Raw genomic sequence first — 22,209 nt, forward strand, 5'->3', positions numbered from 1 at the left:
CGCAAAAGCTCTGTTTAAAATTTAGCAATTAACCAATTGGTGTAAACTCTGTCTGTTAGCAAAACATCTCGTCAACCACTGGATGGATTTTAAACTTTTCAGGGAAAAATCAGTGAATGCAACTCTCCAGCTGATTAAGTCAGCTGGCTCAGTGGTTAGCACTGTTGCCTCACAGCAAGAATGTCCAGAGTTCAATCCCCCAGTTGAACCTGGGGTCTTTCTGTGGGGAGTTTGCTCTTCTCGTGCTTGCGTGGGTTTTCTCCGGGTACTCCGGTTTCCTCCCACGGACCAAATTCATGCATGTTGCAAAAGAGATGTGATCTCAATGGGATTTGCCTCTTTAAATAAAGGTTAATAAATAAAGTATTGGTGGCCATCTTGAATTTGGTTGTTTCCAAGGCCAATTGACATTAGAAAACACAAAAATGGCTATAACTTAACCAATTTTACAGATACATTTGTTGTGGTAGTACAAATTGCTTTCCTTCAAGAATTTATAGTTTATATCCACACCCACACGAGTTGTTGCCATTGTGTGGCCTTTACTGCAACTTTGAAATGTAGGATATTTTATAATTAGCTTAGTTGTTCAGTATGTAATCATCTTTTTTTTGGTTGTTGACCATATTTATTTGATACTTATCCGGTAAAACGAAAGTAAGTGGTGCCATAATTAATCGAAAAAATTAAATTAAGCCATAAATTCAACCCAAAAAGGCGATGTATGAAAGGTACGCAGCGTTGCATTTTGCTGTTGCGCAGACTTGGTACGGCCCACGCGGACCCGTCGCTATGGAGAGCAGCTCCAGGAGCGCGAGGCAGAGCCACAGAAAGAGAAGGCACGAGCTAGGGGAGGAAAAGGAGCACAGAGCTGAAAGCGCCGAGGCGCACAAACACACGCAAACTATGGAGTGCAGAACGACGAACAGGACGGGGACTTTATCGGATAACGGAATGCGACTCTTGGCGACTTTTCTTATCCTTTACGGACTTGCCGGTGAGTTAACGGTCTCTTGTCGGTGTCTTGGGCTCGTGCTGCTACTTTTTTGGAGTAACGGTGAGAAGTTGCTGCTGCGGTGTGTGCGGCTCTGCTCTCGGAAGGTCCTCCCGCATTTATCGGTCCAGCCGGGCACACCAGAACCCTCATTGTGCTGAAACCCATCTAACTGCATTTTAAGCAGTTTATAAGGACGCTAAGTTTCTGTCTGTGGGTGTTTGTTAGCGGTGGCGACGCGAACGAAGGAAGGAGAAGTCGCCGCCAGCATCCATTGACCGTTAGCTAAACCTCATGTCTTTGAACGCAACACCGTTAACAATAGTTGCTGTGAACTTACACCTCGCGCAAATTACCCAGCTCGAGAAAGCATTTTTACACTTATTAGCCTACTTATGTATATAACTTGGGTGCCGCTTTCGCTGGCTTATATATCGTTCAGGGGGTTGACGAGGGGAAACACCGGCGGGGATTTCTCCCACTCAGTCGGCTTAAAGACCCATTGAGGAGCAGCACGGGTTTTTGCGGTGCACAAAAATAGAAACGAAATAAAGTCATCTGTGAAGCTAAGCGGAGCTCCTGCGAGCGACAAAAGTTTTGCGGAAAGCTGCAGGTATATGTGAGGAGCAGCAGCAGAGATGGAGACATGTTTCCAGGCGCTCACTGCAGTCGCCGAGTCTCTGGAAGTATTGACCCGCAGCCGGGCAGCATGCCAGCCGGAGCAGAGCACCTTTCAGTGCCTTTGCTGTCCCGAGCAGAGCAGCTGGAGAGCTTTTTACTGCAGCCCAGCCTTGAGCTGGGATTACAGGACATGACAGGGACTGAAGAGCGGGGACAAACACAGGTGGCTGCTCGGTAAATACTACCCAGGAATGCACCATCAGCTTTAGTCAATGGATTCAAGGACAGGCTAATCCTTTTAGATATGCATACCTGTTAGAAGGCTCCCACCACAATTAGAAATTATTAACTTTTGGACAAAATGCAATTCAAGATGGCCGCCACAGCCCAATGACTACAAAAATGGCCTAATGCAACCAATTAAAAAAATATATATGGGTAAAATTCAATGTGGTAACCACTAATCATCATTCAACACATACTCCGAGTGATGCATCTTGACTTGCAATGCTCATCTAGGTATGTTACAAAGAAAGATCAAAGTTCCCAAGTTGTAGTAAACTTTGTTTTGGATGCAACTTAAATGAGCTGTGCTTACATAGCGCCTTTCTATCTGATCAAGATACTCAAAGCGCTTTGTGCTACAATCTGTGCCCTCATTTACCCATTCATACAGCACTACTAGATCTATACAAATACTAATCAGTGCTTTATCATATCCATACACTGATGGGACACACATCGGAGGCAATGAGGGGTTCAGTGTCTTGCCCAGAAACACTTGGGCATGTGACTAATGGTGGAATCGAACCCCCAACTCTTGCATTGGAGGACGACTGCTCTAACCACTCAGCCACAGCTGCTGAAATGATACCAACTTTATTAAAAATTCTAAACAATTTTGGTGGGATTTAAAAACGACGCAAATTTCTCAAGATCATCCTGATTCCAGGGCTTCAAACCCCCTTTTTTGGGACAACAGGGAGTCTTGAAAGTTTATCAGAATGTAGAAGATTTTATTATAAACTCCTACTTGGAGTTTTAATGAATACATTCTATGTGTGATTTTTGATTTTTCAAGAGAGACCTGTTTGGGGAGCAGATGGGGGGTTAAGGGCCTTGCTCATGGGCCCAGGGTGGGGTGAATGAGGGTGGGGGCAAGTGTGGGTGCTTCACCTACCCCACCCATAATTTTGATGTTGTCGGGACGTGAACCGGCGATCTTCGGATCACAGGCCCACCTCTCTAACCTCTGCGTCACCACCCCCCATTCATTAACAGAAAACTCACTCGTCTCAGTGATTGATTGTAACAAACCAACCATCATTACCTGTTAAAGTCAACACTGTCACTCTGTTAGCAAAATATCTCAAGAACCACTGGATAGATTTTAGTGATACTCTCAAAGTAATCCGTGGATGTGCATCTACAGTTTGGAGTCACCTTAATTCAAGATGTCTACCCCAATTAATGGACCTTAGCCAACACAAGAATGGCTGTAGCACCTTCAATTTCACAGACATTGAGCTCAAATTGGGTGTGGTAGTAGCTGAGAGTTATCTTGGAATGTTGTATGGGATTTTACATAACACGAGGTATGACCAAAATGGCTACAAGGCCATCATTTTCTGAGCTGAAAACTGTCATGATAATGCGGTTTGCATTCGTTCAAGAAATGCTAGATCTTGGTTGAAGTAGCTGAGCAGATTTTCATTAAATCACATCAAAGAATTTTTGAAAACTATGAAAAACTTAATTTTTCTTTGTGTATGCTCAAGGTAATATCAGCATTTAGCTTTTAAGTAAAGAACAGTTTAAAATTAGTCATGCTTCATCAGGGAAAGCTCATCAAACGTTTAGTTTGTTTGTCTGCTGCACCGGTCTCATCCTCAGTGCTTACACACATACTTGCCACACATGTTTCTGCAGGGTCTTCTTCATACCATTTTTTTGTACACACATAGCTCTGGATCACAAATCAACTGAGGGATTTGATGAACAACACACTGCTGCAATAAGCTAATTAGCCTCCAAATGTGCTTTTTGGCACATTGTGGATACAGAATTGGTCTCTGACTAGTCACCTTGACAGCCAAATGATCTTATTATCAACACTAGGCAGCAAAAGAGGAACTGTGTGTACAGCTTTTTGACTCTTGATGACATGTTTGGAGCGCCTTGAGAATGCAGCAGCGCAGGCGACTTGGTGACAAACTGTCTTGTTGTCAGTTTTTTTCTTAGTGTCTCATTTTTGGAGTCCCTTTTTAGAGCAGACGGAGTTGTGAGGAGGGGATTCATTCAATGTGTGGCTACAGACATGTGAGGTCTGTAATTGAAGTGCAAAGTTTTGTGGTTTCTTTTCTAGGGGCCGCATGATTCGCAATCTAAATAAATAATGTAGTAATGGAGCCACCTAAATTACAGACTGAGACCAGAAATAGATTTAAGAAAGAGCAGTGCATTGACGAAGCAGATTTGGTGCCTGCTGCTGAGGTTAATGGCTCTGTCACCACAGGGCAGATCAGGTCAAGACCTTCTGTTTGGGGAGATTGGTCAATAACTTAATATAGATATATAGTCACATCAGATGTCCTGGTTTTTCTTGGTTGTTATGTTAATGCTTACAAACCTTATTTTTAAGTTTTAAACCGGCAGCATGCCCATTCTTCAAATGATTAAACTTCAAACATGATTTGATAAACCAGACTCCAATGAAAAATATCTGCCAAAGTCAAAAGCTCATTGATGACTTGAAGTGCTCATCTGGTCTTTTATGAAAATTGTGAAAAGCTTTTAAAATAGGCTTGATTTGGGTGCGCTCTGGGCAACAGCTGTCACACCCATCCGATCCTTCTAATTTGATCTTAAATCTTGGTTATAAAGCAGATGATTGAATCCTTCTAATCGTTTTAAATACGAGCGGCGCGTTTTCTGTTTGAGGGGAAGCCGTCAGCAGATGAGTCTGGGGCTTTGTTGTGGAACATGGAGGTTTTGTGTGGGGTTCAGGGAGCAGCTTGTGGTCACCAGCTTCTGTTAACTCCACCCTTTGCTTCCTTTTCCACGACAGATGTGACGGGCTGGCAGAGGTTGTGAACTCCCTGGAGGTTCTCTAATGAATTTAGAGCTGCAAACACACCAAGTTTAGTTAAGGTCTCATCTTGTCTATAAAAAGGAGACAACCACAGCTGGTGATTGTAGGATTTTGCGCATTAACCGGATAAATCCAAAGTTAAATTAGTTCTTATTATACTTTAAAATAGGGGCTTTAATGATGGTTATTATTCACACACATTTCAGTGTACACTTCAAAGATGCTTCTGGGGCTGATCACTGCAAAATAGATCAGAAGACTAAATCACCAACAATGAAGTCCAAGTATGAATTGTTATATATTCATTGCAAACAAAGGCTGAGTCACACTTCCTAATATTACCTTTATCTCTAAACTTACTCCTATCCATGGCTCTTTATTCAAAGACAATAGGAGTAGGGATTAGTGACACAAATTAACTTTATTATTTTTGTTTACAAAACACAAAGCTTAGTGTTGGTGACATTCAGCTTCTGCACACTCTGTATGAGAAATCTGATTGCTGGAAGAAACTAAAAAGACTGGAGAAATTACCCAATTTATTCATACTTTAGCAAAACAAAAGATTCCAGTTAAATGACACCATCTACTGAGAGAAACATAAAGGTCAGAGCTTGTCTGATTCTGTCTTCACAGCTTTCCTTAGGAGCAGTGAAGGCCAGCATCCAGCCTCTCTTCTCTTGTAAATGCACAGACTGTGTTGCAAATAGGATTTCTCCTCTTCCTTTTATTAGACTGAACACTTAAAAAGAAACAGTTCTGGCCTTCAGCTTCACTTTTAAACACCGTTCTGTGCCCAACCTCGTGACGGGAGCCACTTTGGAACAGGAATTGGCCTCACTCATGAATAGAAGATAATTTCCAATTTTACTGCATAATAATTTGCTATATAATGGCTAATTTACTGTGATAACCATGTGGAAGTGGATGATTACCATTTTTTTGTTTATTTTCAAGCATCCACATGTGCATCCTACATCTTTTTTATCACTCTTTTTCAAAACAATCAGCCACTCTTTCATTAAAAAGAAATGTTGAGCTTGAATTTCATGTTTGGTGTGAGGTTTGTGACGGCTTTTTAATAACTTTAGTTTTGATTGTCACAAGAGCACTAAGGGCCGGCCATAAATGATGCAAAGTGATGAATACGACCCACTCTGGGTGCATCAGCGTCCTTTGACACCTCAGACTTTTTCATGTGTGAGGTCATCCACACAAGAACAGTTCTGCGAGTAGGCAAAGGCTTTTATTGTTTCAGTTCTGCCTCCACACTGAGACAGTGTTTAGAAGCTCCAGAATGATGTTTTTGGAAAATTGTTTCCAGGGTGGGCAGCACAGTGGCGCAACTGGTAGAGCTGCTGCCTCTCAGCGAACAGGTCCTTGGTTCAAACCCTGGTCCAGGGGCCTGTCTGGGTGGAGTTTGCATGTTCTCTCTGTGCATGCGTGGGTTTTCTCCGGGTACTCCGGTTTCCTCCCACAGACCAAAAACATGCATGTTAGGCTGATTAGTAACTCTAAATTGTCCCTGGGTGTGAGTGACAGAGTGAATGGTTGTTTGTCTCGTTTGTCTCTATGTGTCCCTGTGATGGACTTGCGACCCGTCCAGGGTGTACCCCGCCCCTCGCACAGTGATTGCTGGACATGGGCACCGGCGACCCCCGTGACCCAAAATGGAATAAGCGGGTACAGATAATGGATGGATGGATGGATGTTTCCAGGGTAAAAAAAAGTCTTGAAATAAATACCCTTGTGTTTTATCTCGTTTATCAACATCTGTAAAATATGACCCAAGTTGTGTGTTCACATGTGAGTAAACTGGTATGTAAAGGATTTTACACAATGCATTTACATTATTCTGCAAGTGATAACATTTATTTTTATATTGTTTGTCCTTCTTTTTTTTTACTTTGTACTTCTGTGCTTCAGTTTGTTGACAAGGAGCTAAAGCACAAGTTTACATCTTGTTGGTTTTATTGGTTAAACAGTAGAGGGTTTTTTTCAAGGGAAGCCATGTAATAAATCAGCTATTTGCAATTATTTTGTAATTTCTTAAAACAGTAACTTGTTCACATAATTACAAATGGCACTCTGTGTTACATCAATGATGATGTGCTTAATTTCCATTCTGTTTTTGGTAGTTCATCATCTTATGTTGTGAAAACTATACATAGCTCTGTGATATTTGATGTCCACTGTAGTTTACTTAGCAGTAGTTCTGCCTGACCTATGTCTCACCCACATGCTCAACAGGTTTTGCTTTGTCTGAGGTGGATGCTGTGTTAAAAATCGATCAAGTAGGAAAGTTAACAGGGATTTTCATGCGATCGTACCATAACAATCCCAATATAGTCACACTCAACCTTAGATTTTAATCTCACCATCTGTTTTGAAAAGCCATTCAACATTTCTGATGGTATAAGTAAATTTGTGAGTAATTAACCGTCTTAAATTGAAAGGAAGCGGGCAAAATGCTAATATAGGCAAAGCTATATTCACTGTGTTTTTAATGCCTTGTCTGCTGAATAAATCTCAGATAGACAGGAGCTCACTGTTTCAGTCCCTGAGTCATAGGAAACTGTGCTATATAAATGGCTTCCAGATATTTCCATGGTTAATTACCTGCTGTGAATGAACAGAGGGAAACATTTTAAACTATTTTTGCTGGCTATTTTCAAGAACCAAGTTTTTTTCATAAAAACAAAATCAGACTTTGGGATTCGTTTTATGGTCACTGTGGCTTTACTGTCTACTTTAAAGGGGTATACACACCCGCTATGCAGCATCAGCAGTTAAACCTCTCCAGGAGAGGAGCACAAAGGTTATGGGAAACAGGTGTGGCTGAGTTTCACCCCTCGATCTTATTTGTTTCGGTTCGTTCAGCTGTGGGTTGGGCACACAGTGAGTTGTGTGCACTGACCCACCCCCTACCACCCAAGTGGGAGATTATTAACACCCACCAGTTAAACACTGGGCTGTGCTATCTGCAGTGTTGCCTCATGTAGAAGTACACAAAGAAAATTGACATTTATTCCACTGTAGCAGAGAAAAAGAATAGTTATTCCTGCCTACATCCCTCATCTTCTATGTGACCAGCTTGGATGTGACACCCTCCTTCAAATCTCACTGTTCATTCAATATATTCAATATGCACAATCTTAAATATTCCCAGAACAGGAAAAGAGGAAGTGACAAAGCAGAGACTATTCACATATTTTGGCCCTATCAAAATTAGTTTGCAATTATTGCCTTATATTGATTAAAGGGCAATAATGTTTTGTCTGTTTGCATGTCTGAGTGTAAGTTTGTCTCTATCATTGGAGAAGTACTATCTCATGAACTGGTGAGCAAATTTTAATAAAACTTAGAGTGTTTCCCCTACAATTATACAGGGAAGGTGCCCCACCCTGTCAGCTGAACCAAAATTCCCAGCAGCTCTGGAAATCAAGGAAAATCTAGCACGTCTTTCACATTTTCCAGACAAGGAAATGTCAGGGAATTTGAACACTGATCTGCTGATTTAAAAACAGGTCTTTTTGAGATTTTGATGTATGTGTTAATGCTAGTTTTCTAGTACCATTCAGTCCATGTTCTGCTTCTACAGTGTACATACACCTATCCTTAATGACTGGCTATGGTGACTTTTAAGTATCTGATGTAATACAACATAAATTATTATTAGGAATGACTGCCATATGCACATATCATAGGCTACAGTATGCTTACTGTCATCTCTGAATGTGACTCTGCCCGCCACTTCAGACATTGAGTTTTGAGGGTTTCGTACGTATGACTGAAATATCGCCTGGAATTTCAGGATTTACTCAGAGAAATATCAGAGGATTCTGTTTTCGTGAAATGCTGCAAACCCTGTGAAATATTTTCTTAAACAAAAAATATTATACAACCAAATAAACTAAATGTTCTGTTGTTGTATTGGAGAATGAAAACCACTGCATTAATTATTTATTGATTGATTTGTTCTGTACTGACAGTCTAAAACTCTTTCCTGTTTTATAGAAGGGACTGTTTGAATATTGCTGTGTGAGCTGGAACAGTTTCATGTTGAGTTCATGCTGTTAAATATCAAGTTGTAAAAGATATGACGTAATTAAGTTTTTTTAAAGTGAGTTGTCCTCACTGAACAGTCCAGGAAGCATGTTGCAATGAAGGCTTGAATTGGAATTTGCACAGCTGGATCCCTGCTGATTTTCAGTGAAATACTCCTGTAATATCTACTACAGCACCTTTCATCCATCGGCCTTTGTTCTAGATACTTATCCTCTCATTTTGAGTCAGACTAGAAACTTGAATAAATTTCTTCATCCTGATCAAAGCTGTATAAAATAAGACCAAATAAACTGAAGGTTGTATTACCATTAAATATTTATAACGGAAAGCGGAACATCTCTTTATACGGTTTTCTTTTTAGTGTCACATCTGTGATGCACCAGGACAGAGTTGGAGTTTACGATTCACTTTACCACACTTCAGTGTTACTACTTTTTAAAAAAACATTTTACCTCTGCTTGGATTGCAACAAAACAACCATCCAGTTTGTGTAGCACTCCAGGAGAGTTAGAATATCAGATTATGACGAGATTACATTACATTTGAAAGACAACACGGTTTTAAAGTGTACTTACCCAGCAGCCCAGATTAGACCAACACAATCAGTTACTACTACTTTTACTCATTATAAATATATATATATTTTTTATATTGTATATAAAAGAATATATTATATGTATGTGAATGTTTCTGTAAAGTGCCCTGAGACAACTTTGTTGTGATTTGGCGCTATATAAATAAACTGAATTGAATTGAATATTCATGCTTTTGAACAGGGTATTCAAGTCGTGGATGTGAAATTAGTTCCTGGAAATTAAACTAGATTTTATGTACATTTGTTTATTTTTGTACAACATTTGTATGTTTTAGTCATATTTTCCTCTCACATTTGTCCACTTCTGTTGTAGACAAATGTAAGTTGAAATGGTAAAATTGCAAACAGGTGTAATGGATTTACTTGAGTGGACTTTTTTTTTTTTAATCCATTGGAGTGACCTGGTGGTCACTTTACTTTTTTCTTTCTCTGTTCAAAGTGGGTACATGTGGATTAATCTTTAATCTGTTGCAGAATGAAGTTGAGAATGTTGTGCATCTGGAAATGTGGGTGTGCTAGGAAAATAAACCTCCTTTGACCATAATAATGTTAGGGATGCCACAGTGACCAAACTGCATCCTGTTTTTATTGACTGCTGAATACACAGAATACTGAGACAGGTTTCTGGTGAATTGCGCTACTTCCTTCCTGTGGTTATATTGCTGACATGCAGGGCAGTGATGCTAATGATTTGGAAACCTGTAGATTAGTTTGTTGAAATTGTGTGCGTGCACCCCATCTATTTATAGGACGAGAAAACAGAGATAAAACAATAGCAGTTTTCTTTGACTGATTCTGATTCTAATTGAATCTTTTATTGTATAAAGCAACAGAGGTTAGCTTGTGAATGGCTCTCTGTACTATAAGGATCATTATAGTGTATTTACAGTTTTGATGTGTGAATTGTTTAATTTTTTTTTTCTGCTTCTGTTCTTTCAAAGTGTCTGTAACAGAATTGTAATGAAAAATACGAATGCATTATTGGAAACACAGGCATTAACAACATTTGGCACAATGCATGTGATTTTACCTATTTTGTCACATACCGGCATAATTTAATTTTCCGTTAAGTATTTTTTAGAAATTGCCTGTCACAGGCACTTTAAATTTCTTCTTGTGCCGTTTCGTCTACCGTATTATTCAGACTATAAAGGCACACCTGAAATCCTTTAATTTTCTTAAAAATCGACAGCGAGCGTTATAATCCAGTGCGCCTTATGTATTAATTCTGGTTGTACTTACTGACCTCAAACCAATTTTAAGTGGTTATTGTGAATGAGTTGAATAAAGTTCAACTTATCTGACCGTTTTGTTTCGCTGAATGCACCTTATAATCTGGTGCGCCTTATAGTCTGAAAATTACGGTAGTCGATGATACCTTCCAATTAAGTCAAAAACCCACTTATTCTGGTTATTGTCTTATTGGCTGGTGCATATTAACAAAATGTTGTACCACAGTAAACAAGTACCACAGTAAACAAACATTTTTCAATGCATAACGAAACAAGTTAAATTAGCGTTTCCTTCCTATTTCAGGTTGTTTAAGTGTTGTTTGTTGTACTGAAGCTATAGTGAGGAAAGAAAATGGCACATATTGTAAATTTGCAAAATTTGAAATGGCAAAATATCACAGCTATCAGTTAAGCTATCAGTTTTTCTAAAAGTCTATTATAAATCTTTGTATAAAGCAAGTTTTACCAATAGTTTGACTGTGGCTGCAGGGCTTTGATTCACTTCTACAATAAACATCTAAATGTCCTTTATTGGTGCTCATTATCATACAATGGTATATTTTGTGCTCTCCATTGCACTAAAGATTAACTGACATATCTGTCAACATCCAATCATTTGTTTTTAACCAATAATTGATGAGTTCAATATTCAAATTATTTTAATGAAGAAAAAAAAAAGCTATTTTTCCCCTTGGGTTCCCTGCATTATGTGGGAAACTATGTTTACGTTATATTAGGTTGTCCTAATAATAGTCCATTCAGCTCCACAGTGGATTCTGTGTTGGGTCCAGAAAGCCTGTTCTTTCTGTGAAGCCCTAACATGAGACAGATCTATGGCTGTATCACTGAGTGATGATTGTGCTAAGTTATAGGAATCTTTGTTAGCAGGAAATTACAGCAACTTTCGGGGAACAAAGACATAAATACAGTGAAAGCAATGTGGCTAAAACTAAATAGAGACCTCTGAGTATTTTCCATCTAATTGTGTGTCAGAATTTATCATTGCTGGGTTTGCACTTGAGAATTAGAAGGCTGCTTTATTTACCCAGCTGTTTTTGAGTAGTAAAGATAGTAACTCACTGAATGAGATGGCTGTGAGGCAACCGTGATTCTTCTTAGATTTAATATAAAACCAAAACACATATGTATGCATTTTATTTATTTATTTTGTTTACATATGCATGCAGGGCTAGATCAGGGGTTGTCCAACAGACAACCTCTTGACAAAATCTGGTTGTCCGCCAACATCTTTGTCTGCAACTTTCACCATAAGAAGGCAAAACATCAAGAAATTTTCAATTAAATAAGTATATTGCACTATATACAATGTTTGCTATTCTGTATTTTCTCAATCTTGTGGACTGTTTGTAATTTACAAGCTCCCGAGTGTCACTCTTTCAGGAGTTGCTCAAGTGGAACTTGAGAATTGTCATGAAGGTACCACTTGCAAATTATGTAAGACAGAGATTAAAGCAGAAAAAAATAACTTGACTAACACCCCCCCCCCCCCAATACTATAATAGGAGCATATATACTGTGCAAAAAAGGGTAAATCATGTAATCTAGACCAGTTTCTTTACACAACCTTATTATAAGTACACAGGATAGTGGTCACTAATGAAGTGTTGAAGTTGTAAGAAGACTTTAATCTGCAGCCTCAAGACCAACATCATTGTCAGGATGATGAGGAAGAGAGGGGTTTTGAACAACTTTTCTGCTGTTTCTTTGCTGGAATTTCAGTGTTTTCAATTGAGGGGTTGTCTGAGTATAAATTAACTTAAAATTATTAGTGTTTTAAAATTTGCCAGACTGACAAAATTTTCCACAAAAATTCATTATTTCATTCAAACGGATTAGATTTACAGAATTTCAGCTCATGCAGTCTTTTAATACTATTTATTTTTCATATTTATCATTTATTAAATTGTGTTTATCGCAGTTCACAGTTTCTGAGTTACTGTACTCCTCAGTATGATTCTAAATTTAATCAAGTTCAGCACATGCAAACAGCCACAACAGCATATTGCTAAAACACCGTTGAATTGAATTTTGCTGATATTTATGATAAACTACAAAGACCTGAAACTGACTCTCAAAGAAAACTTTGAGTTTCAGGTAAAAAAAAAAAAAAAAAAAAAAGTTAAACAGAGATACACATCTCTGCTATAATCTGGGGCATACATATGCATCTTTTAGTGTTAATATTGTTTATTTAGAACTAAAGCGTCAGATGCAGCCTCTCACCATGAGAGACGGGTCTTGCAGACTCCATCTGAAGCAGCGGTACTGACTTTCATTGACGTAGTTGTATCATGAAAATAACAGTTTTGTTCTCAGAGCAGCTTCGCCTGGCTCTTCTCGATACAGGGCCGAGACAAATTTTTTCTCACAGGTGAATGTGCAAAGTCTTGTGTGACTGGTCATAATTTTGTGTGCGTGTTCATTTATGCAGAAATGCACAGGAACAACTTCAAACACACTAAATTAGTCAAATAGCCAAAAATTCCTGGATGGAGATTGCGCATATGGAGGAGTATGTATGGTGTAAGCGGAGCGCTACGTTTGTATTGCTCACAGTTTGGAGTCTGAGCTGAGCTGCTACAATCTCCGTGCCCCATCTGGAAGTGGTGGAGCTGCGTGTGTGTGGGGGGGGAGGGGATTTGGTAGGCGGGGTGCTCGGTTCTGTTGACAAGGCAGGGTGCACTCTTTGATTAATAGGGGACACACTGTATCATGACCTTGGGCTCTGGTAGAGTGGTGTGTTCCTTGTAAAATAGTCCAGGAAACACTGATCGGTGCTCTCACCTGCAGTCTGTCTTTGAGTTAGGAACACTGCGCACACCTGCCATGTATCAGACATCAGGACCCACCCTGCTCTGCTCTGATTGGGTAAAACTGTGACTCTGGTTCTCCTTATTTGTTGAAAGCAGCATCAGTTTAATTCCTGTATCCTTATTTGATTGGATGACTTTAAAAAGACCATAACTAAACACACATTTTTCCCCCCTTTTCATTTTTTAAAATGACCAAAATCCATTGCAGCGATGGAGAGATGTAATTCATGTCTGTTTCACTTGGTTGTCCACCAGACACTCTCGAGGCGAGATCTGCTTGTCCGAGATGAAAATAGTTTGTCTCGGACAAACAGAAACAACTTGTATGTCGACCCCGTGCAAGGCAATGTGTAAAATAACAATGCTGCTTCGAGCCTGAAAGGGACAAATCTCTTACAGTAAGCTCTGTTACATAGAGAATTAAATGTTAAATATGTTTATTCCAGCACGTTACAATCCAGCCAAAACATTTTAAAGGCCTAGCATTCCTTGAAGAATTGCATGTCACCTTCTGCCTTTCATGCCAGAGTTTTGAACTAAGATCATCTTATGATAAAAAGAGATAGCTATAGTTGAATCATGTCATCTGGATTTCGTTTTTTTGTTAAAAAGAAACATTTCGCCCCTCATCCAAGAGGCTTCGTCAGTCTGAGGCCTAGCCATCTGGTATTACCCAGAAGCCACTCAGATTTTGCCTTGAATAAATGTTGAACCATTTTGTTTGGTAGTCTTGCACTTTCTTTATTAACATTAATGTTTAGTTTGCATAACCATGGACACAAAAAGGAGTTTGTCATCGATAATATTTGAGTCACATACTGTAATATGAAAAGTTGTAAACACATTTTATCATTCAGGTCTTTGCGTGTTCTAGTATTGTTAAGCCATAGACTTACCGGTAGTTATAGTTCTCGTTTGGAGGTTTAATCATTCTAATAACCAACTTCTGGTGGTTTCTGTCTTAGATGCTCTGTTTGTATGATTGCATCTTGTAAGAAAACATTGTTGCCTTTACTATTAAGAGTCATTCGCCTCTACACTATATGCGGATGTGTTGTTTTGGTTTAATGGCCTAGATGTTTCTGGTGTTGTCTCTTGCAAAAAATGCTGTCTTGTAAATCTATTAATACACAATAAAATGTTGCCAAAGAAGAACACCTGCATTCAGCTTTTAGTGGTGAAAAATGGCAAAGCAGCATTACTAGTGCTACACACTATTCATTTACTCTACACTTTAATGTATATTTAATCTGTGTGCTACCTCCATTAATAACTTTGCACCACATAATTACAGTACCATTTTGGGGAGGAAAAAAAATCATTTGTTTCTATTAACATATATAGGTTTGTGATGTCAGCTTTTATTATTTTACGAATAAACTTATATTTTTACCACCTTCAAAATACACAATTCAATTTAACAGCAGTAAAAAAATTGCCTTCTTAAATTTTAGTTACCATCCGTAATAAATTGTGCTTCTTTGTTTTGAAAATCAACACTGCTGTCCATCTTTGGATTTTGCAGCATTGTGTGCTCACACTGAATGAAATACTGAACCCCCGCAACAAACAATAACAAATCCCACACTCACTCATCCCACACAAGACAGGATGCTGAAGGATGTTTGTGTTCCTTTGGCATACAGTGGCAGAAATTGTCCTTCTCAAGTCCTACAGCACCGTTCTGGTTGACTCTGAGAGGTTGCAACCTTTCATAATACTGTCTATGTCAACACTATTGATCTTTTGCTTTTAGGCACTGATCTTTTCATTAAATGTGACTCATGAGAGGGCACACAAGTCCACATCTCTGTGGGGGAGAAGAGAGAAAAAGGATTTTGAAGAGGACAGTGACATGTGAAAGAGGCCTGCCTGCCCCTTTTTAAAGGCCTGTCAGCCTCTGTTTGTCTCCACCATCAATTAACCCTGTAAAAATGCCTCGCACCCTCACAGGACACAATGCAAGGAAGGAAAGGGATAGATTAGTGCTGGTGCAGAGACTAATGTTTGCTTCACTCTGCACAAATATTTCTTACAATAAAGGCATGCTATAAAACATGCAAATGACCACTTGGCCTATCCTGTTTGTGACTGATTGAGACAGAGTTATAGGTCTTACAAAAACAATGGTCTGGGAGGCCAGCGTTAAGACATATATTCATTGTGTGAAGTTCACTCACCCCAAGTCTCTGATTTAAAAGGCAGTCAATCCAAATGGTTCTGTCTTCACTGCTTCTGATATCTTTACAATTAAAAATCAGCCAAGTTCAAACCAAAATCTAACAAACCCTAATTAAAAACACTTGGTCAACATATAAATGTTGAAATAAGTTATGTCACCATGATTTAATCCAAAATCTGTTTCTACTTATAGCTAAGACTTTGAGATGGAAATATGGGCAGAAGATCTTGAGTAAAAATCCAAAGCACCATTTAGATTGTAATCAACAACAAGTCTGAAAGTAAGAGTCTGGGGTTGTTTGTGGTCCATACCCTTTATTCAGTTGTTGCAGTTTTTATTTTGTTTTTCTCTTACTTTTTACATTACACAGGAAAAGTAGGGATCTCTTTTGTCAAGAAGATTTGTACTCTTTTGAGGGTGTTTTCATCAGCCAGTGAGGCAATGCTAACTTAATTATTTTACGAGCTTATCTATTATATACAATATTTTAAACAATCCTCTGACATTTTTGAGATTAGCAAAAAGTTTGCTATTGTGTGTCTCAAATATGCGATAGTAAAACTGTTGAGTAACTTTTTTCATTTTCATTTATTCATTAATTTAAAAGAAACTAAACAAATTCATTTAAAAGGAAGAAAAAAAAACATATAATGAAAAGGGTGCAGAAAGAAGAAGAAAATTCTTATAATATCTGCCCCTTATTTAAAAAAAATATATAAAATAACTACAAAACAGACAACTTTGAATTGAACAATCTCCAAAGTGCAAACGAAAAATATTAGGCATCTTTCACCTGGTATCATACTTTCCCAACAATTTTAACTTAATCGTCTTTTTAAACATATAAATTGTTTTAGAAAATTTTATTATGATATCAAGGCAATTCCACAATCCTATTCCCTGAATTACAACGCAGCTCCTTCAGGCTAGTTCTAAATGGAGGTTTTACAAACATTTCCATTCCCTTAAAATTATAATGACTCTTTTTTAAACAAATTTTAATTGAATATTTGGATTTTTTTATGATCTTTATATATGACTTGTAAAATACTACATTTAACGACATCATTTTTTTTTTAAATAGTTTCAACTGATGAAATAATATATTTTGAACTAAACGTATGCAGAAATGACTGACAGCCACTTGTATTTCTATGTTCTCATTGTTGCACCGTTTCTTTTGCATGCCATCTCATTTCCTCACTTTCTCCATTACTAACTTGTTTTTTGCTTTCTGTCCCTATTCTATGTTCCACTCAGTTTCCTCCTGCTTTAGTCCTAAAACCACATTCCCTCGTGCTCAGATCTCATGTCTGCATTCTTCTCCTGTGAGGTCTTTAGATCGGTCTCTTGTGAGTGCTGTTTGACATGATAATCTATGCATGGAGTTTGTCTACATGAACATGACATATTGTGTGTTTTGTTAACTGCTTGTAAGTGTCTCTGACCGAGGATGCCCTGTGCCTCTCACGGTCCTGACATGCTCTGCGGGCTTCACTGACATCCTCCCAGGCCTAGAGACAGCCTCTCCTGGGGAGGTCAGGGCCGGAGCTGGGTCAGGTCTGGGTAGGTGGAGATTTTGGCTCATCAAGTGGTTTGGCAGTTGTAGAATGTTTGAGCCAGTTGCCAGGCAAAAAGGAAGGTTTTGATTTAGCATTGCGTCTCTCTAGCATCTTGTCGCAATTAGTGATGTCAGAAAGGAAAGAAACAAATATGAAGCCTTTCTTCAAAGAGCAAGCATTTCCTTCCTATGAGTTCATTCTTTCCTCGGGTTTCTCAATGAAAATGGGGCAAAAGTGCAGCCTCTTTCACTTTGGTCAGAAGATTACAGGTCAGCGCTCTTATCTGCAGACCAATCAGAAAAACTGACACTATGACCAGCAAATCATATTTTCTGGGTCTTCTTTAAAGATCTGAACTTTTTGTTCACTGGATAAGATTGATAACCAACAAAAAATATAGTGACACATGTAAGCTACATCACAGTTCTGCAGATGGATGTCATGTTATCTCGTGAAACTGTGTGATAGCTTTGTGTAACAGATTATTTTGTTTGCCTGCAGTATTTTAGAGAATGTCATGGTCCTCTAGTTTGTGAGGCCTGACTGTGTTCTTGCAGCAAGCAGTGCCAAGTTTCCCCACTCTCCTCCTGGCTCAAGGTATCCTATGCAGAGGCCATCTGTCTCTTCGAATGGTAAGGGTGGAGTCCTTTTTTTACACGTCTCCCTCCCCCCCATTTCCAAATGCTTTACTGTAAAACAAACAGAACATAGCACGAATGGAGTCTTGTTTCTTTGTATGCATTGACGGACCTTTAAGCTGACACATGAAGACCGACACACGACAAACGGTAGCAGTTGGAGCTGCGTGTCAGGTAGCTGTAGTATGTGGAGCATGTTAAGGAGAAACCTGGTCTGAGACACGTGTCTGCAAGCATCAATACAATGTCACGCATGCCAAACATTTTGGTTTACTACGTGAGCATCTTACAATTAGGAGCTTTTTTTCCCCACAAACCGCCTTCATTCTTAGTCCAGTAATCGATGCAATGTAAATTTCAACATTACCTTCTAGCATTTGGCATTGGGCTTGTATTGTCTTGTTTTTATAACCAAAGTTGTACAAATAGTACGACAACAAACAGTTGTCAGTGTCAGTTCAGACAACCATAGAGTGGAGACTGCAAGATCCATATGGTTCTGACCCTGATTCTCCCCCACACCAGTGCACTCTGAAGGACCCAGGCTAACACATGTACCGCAAAACAGATTATAGCTCTGTCCACTGTATTTTCAAGCAGGCCATGAATGAAAGGCGGAAAAAAGATCTAAATGGGTGTTTAAATTATTGTGGGGAAATGGAATAATGATCTAATGTGACTTTTCCAAATGTCTTTTCAAGTGAATGATATCTAAGCCTGTTGGAGTTTACTGCTTTAAGGGCAACATGTTAACAGCCTAAATATAGTTGTACTAGATAAGTATGGCAAGATTTTTAGTTTTAAATACCGAGATGCACGAAAGAAAAACACAAACAGAAGAGCTCAAGTATATTCAAACATGAAACTTCAAAACGTAGGAGCTTCACTTATTTCAGTTTGAGCAGCTATTCAAACAGAAGGCCTTACTTTTACACACATGGTCACACACTTATTTCTTATTTTGGGAGAGAGAGAAATTCTGCGTGCGTGTGAGTGTAATCACTGAAATTACAGGGGACGTAATGGAGTACGGGGAGCCTCGGCCTCCTTGGTTATATTGCTCTCGAACCATGATAGCATTGCTGTGGTTTACCACTCATATTCATGCCAGAGACTTGAAATACCAGTCAGTGGATCACTTTTATAAGCTTTACCCCATACACATCCGCGACTACGTACAAAGTGGAAATTTATGACTCCCCAATATAGCTTACTGTGACTGCAGCCGTGTCAAGAGAACTAAGATGTTATGTTTGAATATTTTGATTGAAATCGCTTACGGCAGCACTTTGCTTCTTTTTATGAATATGAAAATATTTATTCAAAAGGTTTAAAATGGATCTCCTCTACAATTCAGTCTGGAACGGTGGTATAAATCTTTGTTCAACCTTCAAAAAGTAAGCTTATGTATTTCTATCAATGAGTCATAACTATGATTATTCTCACAAAAAAGAGAGGAAAAACAGACTTAAGATGGATTCATTCCCAGCAGCAGACCCAACCTGTAATTTAGGATTTATTTCAGGTTAGTTTTCCAAGATATGGCATACACTAGCGCCAAGCTGGATGTTTTTGTTTGTTGTTTTTTTTTTCCTCCAACCACGTTGCACATATGTCAACAGTGATCTCCCCAACTCTGGAAGAGTTAGGCAACATCATAATATAATTTTCATTGTAGTTGTCACAATAGGATTCAGAAACAATAGAGCTATATATTGTCTCCTACTCTGGCACAGTACAATTTAACACTGTCTCCTGTTTGCCCACTTAGCTGCAAATGAAACATAACCAACTTCTAAATGGCCTTTTTGATAAGCATAAAAATGTAGTTCTAGTAAAAATATATCTAGTATAGATAGTTTTTTTTGTTACAGTTTAATTAGCTTGGATTATAACATTTTACTAACCTAATCATGTAAAGTGTACATTCCTGTACCACAGGGCTTTTACTTTGGGCAACTGTATTTTGATATTTCTGTCATTTTCAATTTAAAGTCATAATAGCAATCAAAATACACAATTTTTCTACTTTTTTTTTCGCTTTTGACTATTCAGTTCAGTCAGTTTATTTATATAGCACCAAGTCACAACAGAAGTCATCTCAGGGCACTGAACAGAAGCATTCATTCATTCAACAAAGTACATGCTCAATAATCTATCCATCTATCCATCCGTCCGTCCATCCATCTGTCCATCTATCTGTCCATCTAGCAGGTCGAGAATCAAGATAAGATAGAAATCGTATCAAATGAAAACTGAAGACTGAGGAAGTCCTCCAGATGACACGATTTAACCTTTTTTTATTGTTATCTACCTGAATGATTGGGCTTACAACCCTTTATCAAATGAAAACTTTTCATTTGTAAACCTATTTAAGGAAAGGAGGTCAATTTGTCCTCCAGTAGTCTTAGCCTATGGCAGCATAACAAGCCAACCCTAACTATAGGATTTATCAAAAAGGAAAGTCTTCAGCCCAGTCTTAAAACTGGACAATGTGTCAGCCTCATGGACAGAAACTGGAAGTTGGTTCCACAAGAGAGGAGCCTGATAACCGAAAGATCTTCCTCCCATTCTGCTTTTGGAAACTCTAGGAACTGCAAGTAAGCCTGCAGTCTGAGAGCGAAGTGCTCTGTTGAGAAAATATGGAACAATAAAATCTGTAATATAAGATGGAGCTAGGTTGTTGAGGGCTTTGTAGGTTAGAAGTAATGTGTGTATTATCTGGGATAAAAATAACCTTTAAATACAAACCGGATTCCCAAAAAGTTGGGACACTAAACAAATTGTGAATAAAAACTGAATGCAATGATGTGGAGATGGCAAACATCAATATTTTATTCGTAATGTAACATAGATGACAGATCAAAAGTTTAATCTGAGTAAATGTAACATTTTAAAGGAAAAATATGTTGTTCCAAAATTTCACAGTGTCAACAAATCCCAAAAAAGTTTGGACAAGTAGCAATAAGTGGCTGGAAAAAGGAAATTGAGCATATAACGAACAGCTGGAAGACCAATTAACACTAATTAGGTCAATTGACAACATGATTGGGTATAAAAAGAGCTTCTCAGTGTCAGTGTCTCTCAGAAGCCAAGATGGTAAGAGGATCACCAATTCCACCATTGTTGCACAGAAAGATAGTGCAGCAATACCAGAATGGTGTTACCCAGCGTACAATAGCAAATACTTTTAAGTTATCATTATCAACCATGCATAACATCATCAAAAGATTCAGAGAATCTGGAACAATCGCTGTGCGTAAGGGTCAAGGCCGTAAAACTCTACTGGATGCTCGTGATCTCCGGGCACTTAAACGTCACTGCACCTCAAACAGAAATGCCACTGTCAAGGAAATAACAGAATGGGCTCAGGAATACTAACAGAAAGCATCGTCAGTGAACACAATCCACCGTGCCATCCGCCGTTGCCAGCTGAAACTCTACAGTGCAAAGAGGAAGCCATTTCTAAGCAAGCTCCACAAGCTCAGACGTTTGCACTGGGCCAGGGATCTTTTAAAATGGAGTGCGGTAAAATGGAAGACTGTTCTGTGGTCAGATGAGTCACGATTTGAAGTTCTTTATGGAACACTGGGACGCCATGTCATCCGGACCAGAGAGGACAAGGATAGCCCAAGTTGTTATCAATGCTCCGTTCAGAAGCCTGCATCACTGATGGTATGGGGTTGCATGAGCGCTTGTGGCATGGGCAGCTTGCATGTCTGGAAAGGCACCATTAATGCAGAGAACTACGTTCAGGTTCTATAACAACATATGCTCCCATCTAGACATCATCTCTTTCAGGGAAGACCCTGCATTTTTCAACACGATAATGCCAGACCACATTCTGCAGCAATCACAACATCATGGCTACGTAGGAGAAGGATCCGGGTACTGAAATGGCCAGCCTGCAGTCCAGATCTTTCACCTATAGAGAACATTTGGTGCATCATAAACAGGAAGGTGCGACAAAGAAGACCCAAGACGATTGAACAGTTAGAGGCCTGTATTAGACATGAATGGGAGAGCATTCCTATTTCTAAACTTGAGAAACTGGTCTCCTCTGTCCCCAGACGTCTGTTGAGTGTTGTAAGAAGAAGGGGGGATGCCACACAGTGGTAAAAATTGTCGTCCCAACTTTTTGGGGATTTGTTGACGCCATGAAATTTGGAAACAACAGATTTTTCCCTTAAAATTATACATTCTCTCAGTTTAAACTTTTGATCTGTGATTTGTGTTCTATTCTGAATAAAATTTCAGATGTTGGCACCTCCACATCATTGCATTCAGTTTTTATTCACAATTTGTTTTGTGTCCCAACTCTTTGGGAATCCGGTATGCATCATTCACTACCGAGTCATGTTTTGTTGCCAACCAGTATGAATTGTTTGTTTA

The 22,209-nt window shown here is 38.8% G+C and overlaps 1 protein-coding gene across 1 annotated transcript in view; it reads left to right on the top strand.

Annotated features, from left to right (window-relative positions):
- Nucleotides 1–827: 827 nt before the first annotated feature.
- nectin3a (nectin cell adhesion molecule 3a) overlaps nucleotides 828–22,209 on the top strand; it is a 42,492-nt gene continuing 21,110 nt past the window's right edge. Inside the window, exon 1 of the mRNA XM_037678271.1 lies at nucleotides 828–997. Within this exon, the coding sequence (XP_037534199.1) occupies nucleotides 907–997 (91 nt within the window). The 5' untranslated portion in view covers nucleotides 828–906. The remainder of the gene's footprint in view (nucleotides 998–22,209) is intronic.

The sequence above is a fragment of the Nematolebias whitei genome, chromosome 6 (genome assembly GCF_014905685.2).
Source record: "Nematolebias whitei isolate Nwh7 chromosome 6, NemWhi1, whole genome shotgun sequence".
Classification (NCBI taxonomy): domain Eukaryota; kingdom Metazoa; phylum Chordata; class Actinopteri; order Cyprinodontiformes; family Rivulidae; genus Nematolebias; species Nematolebias whitei.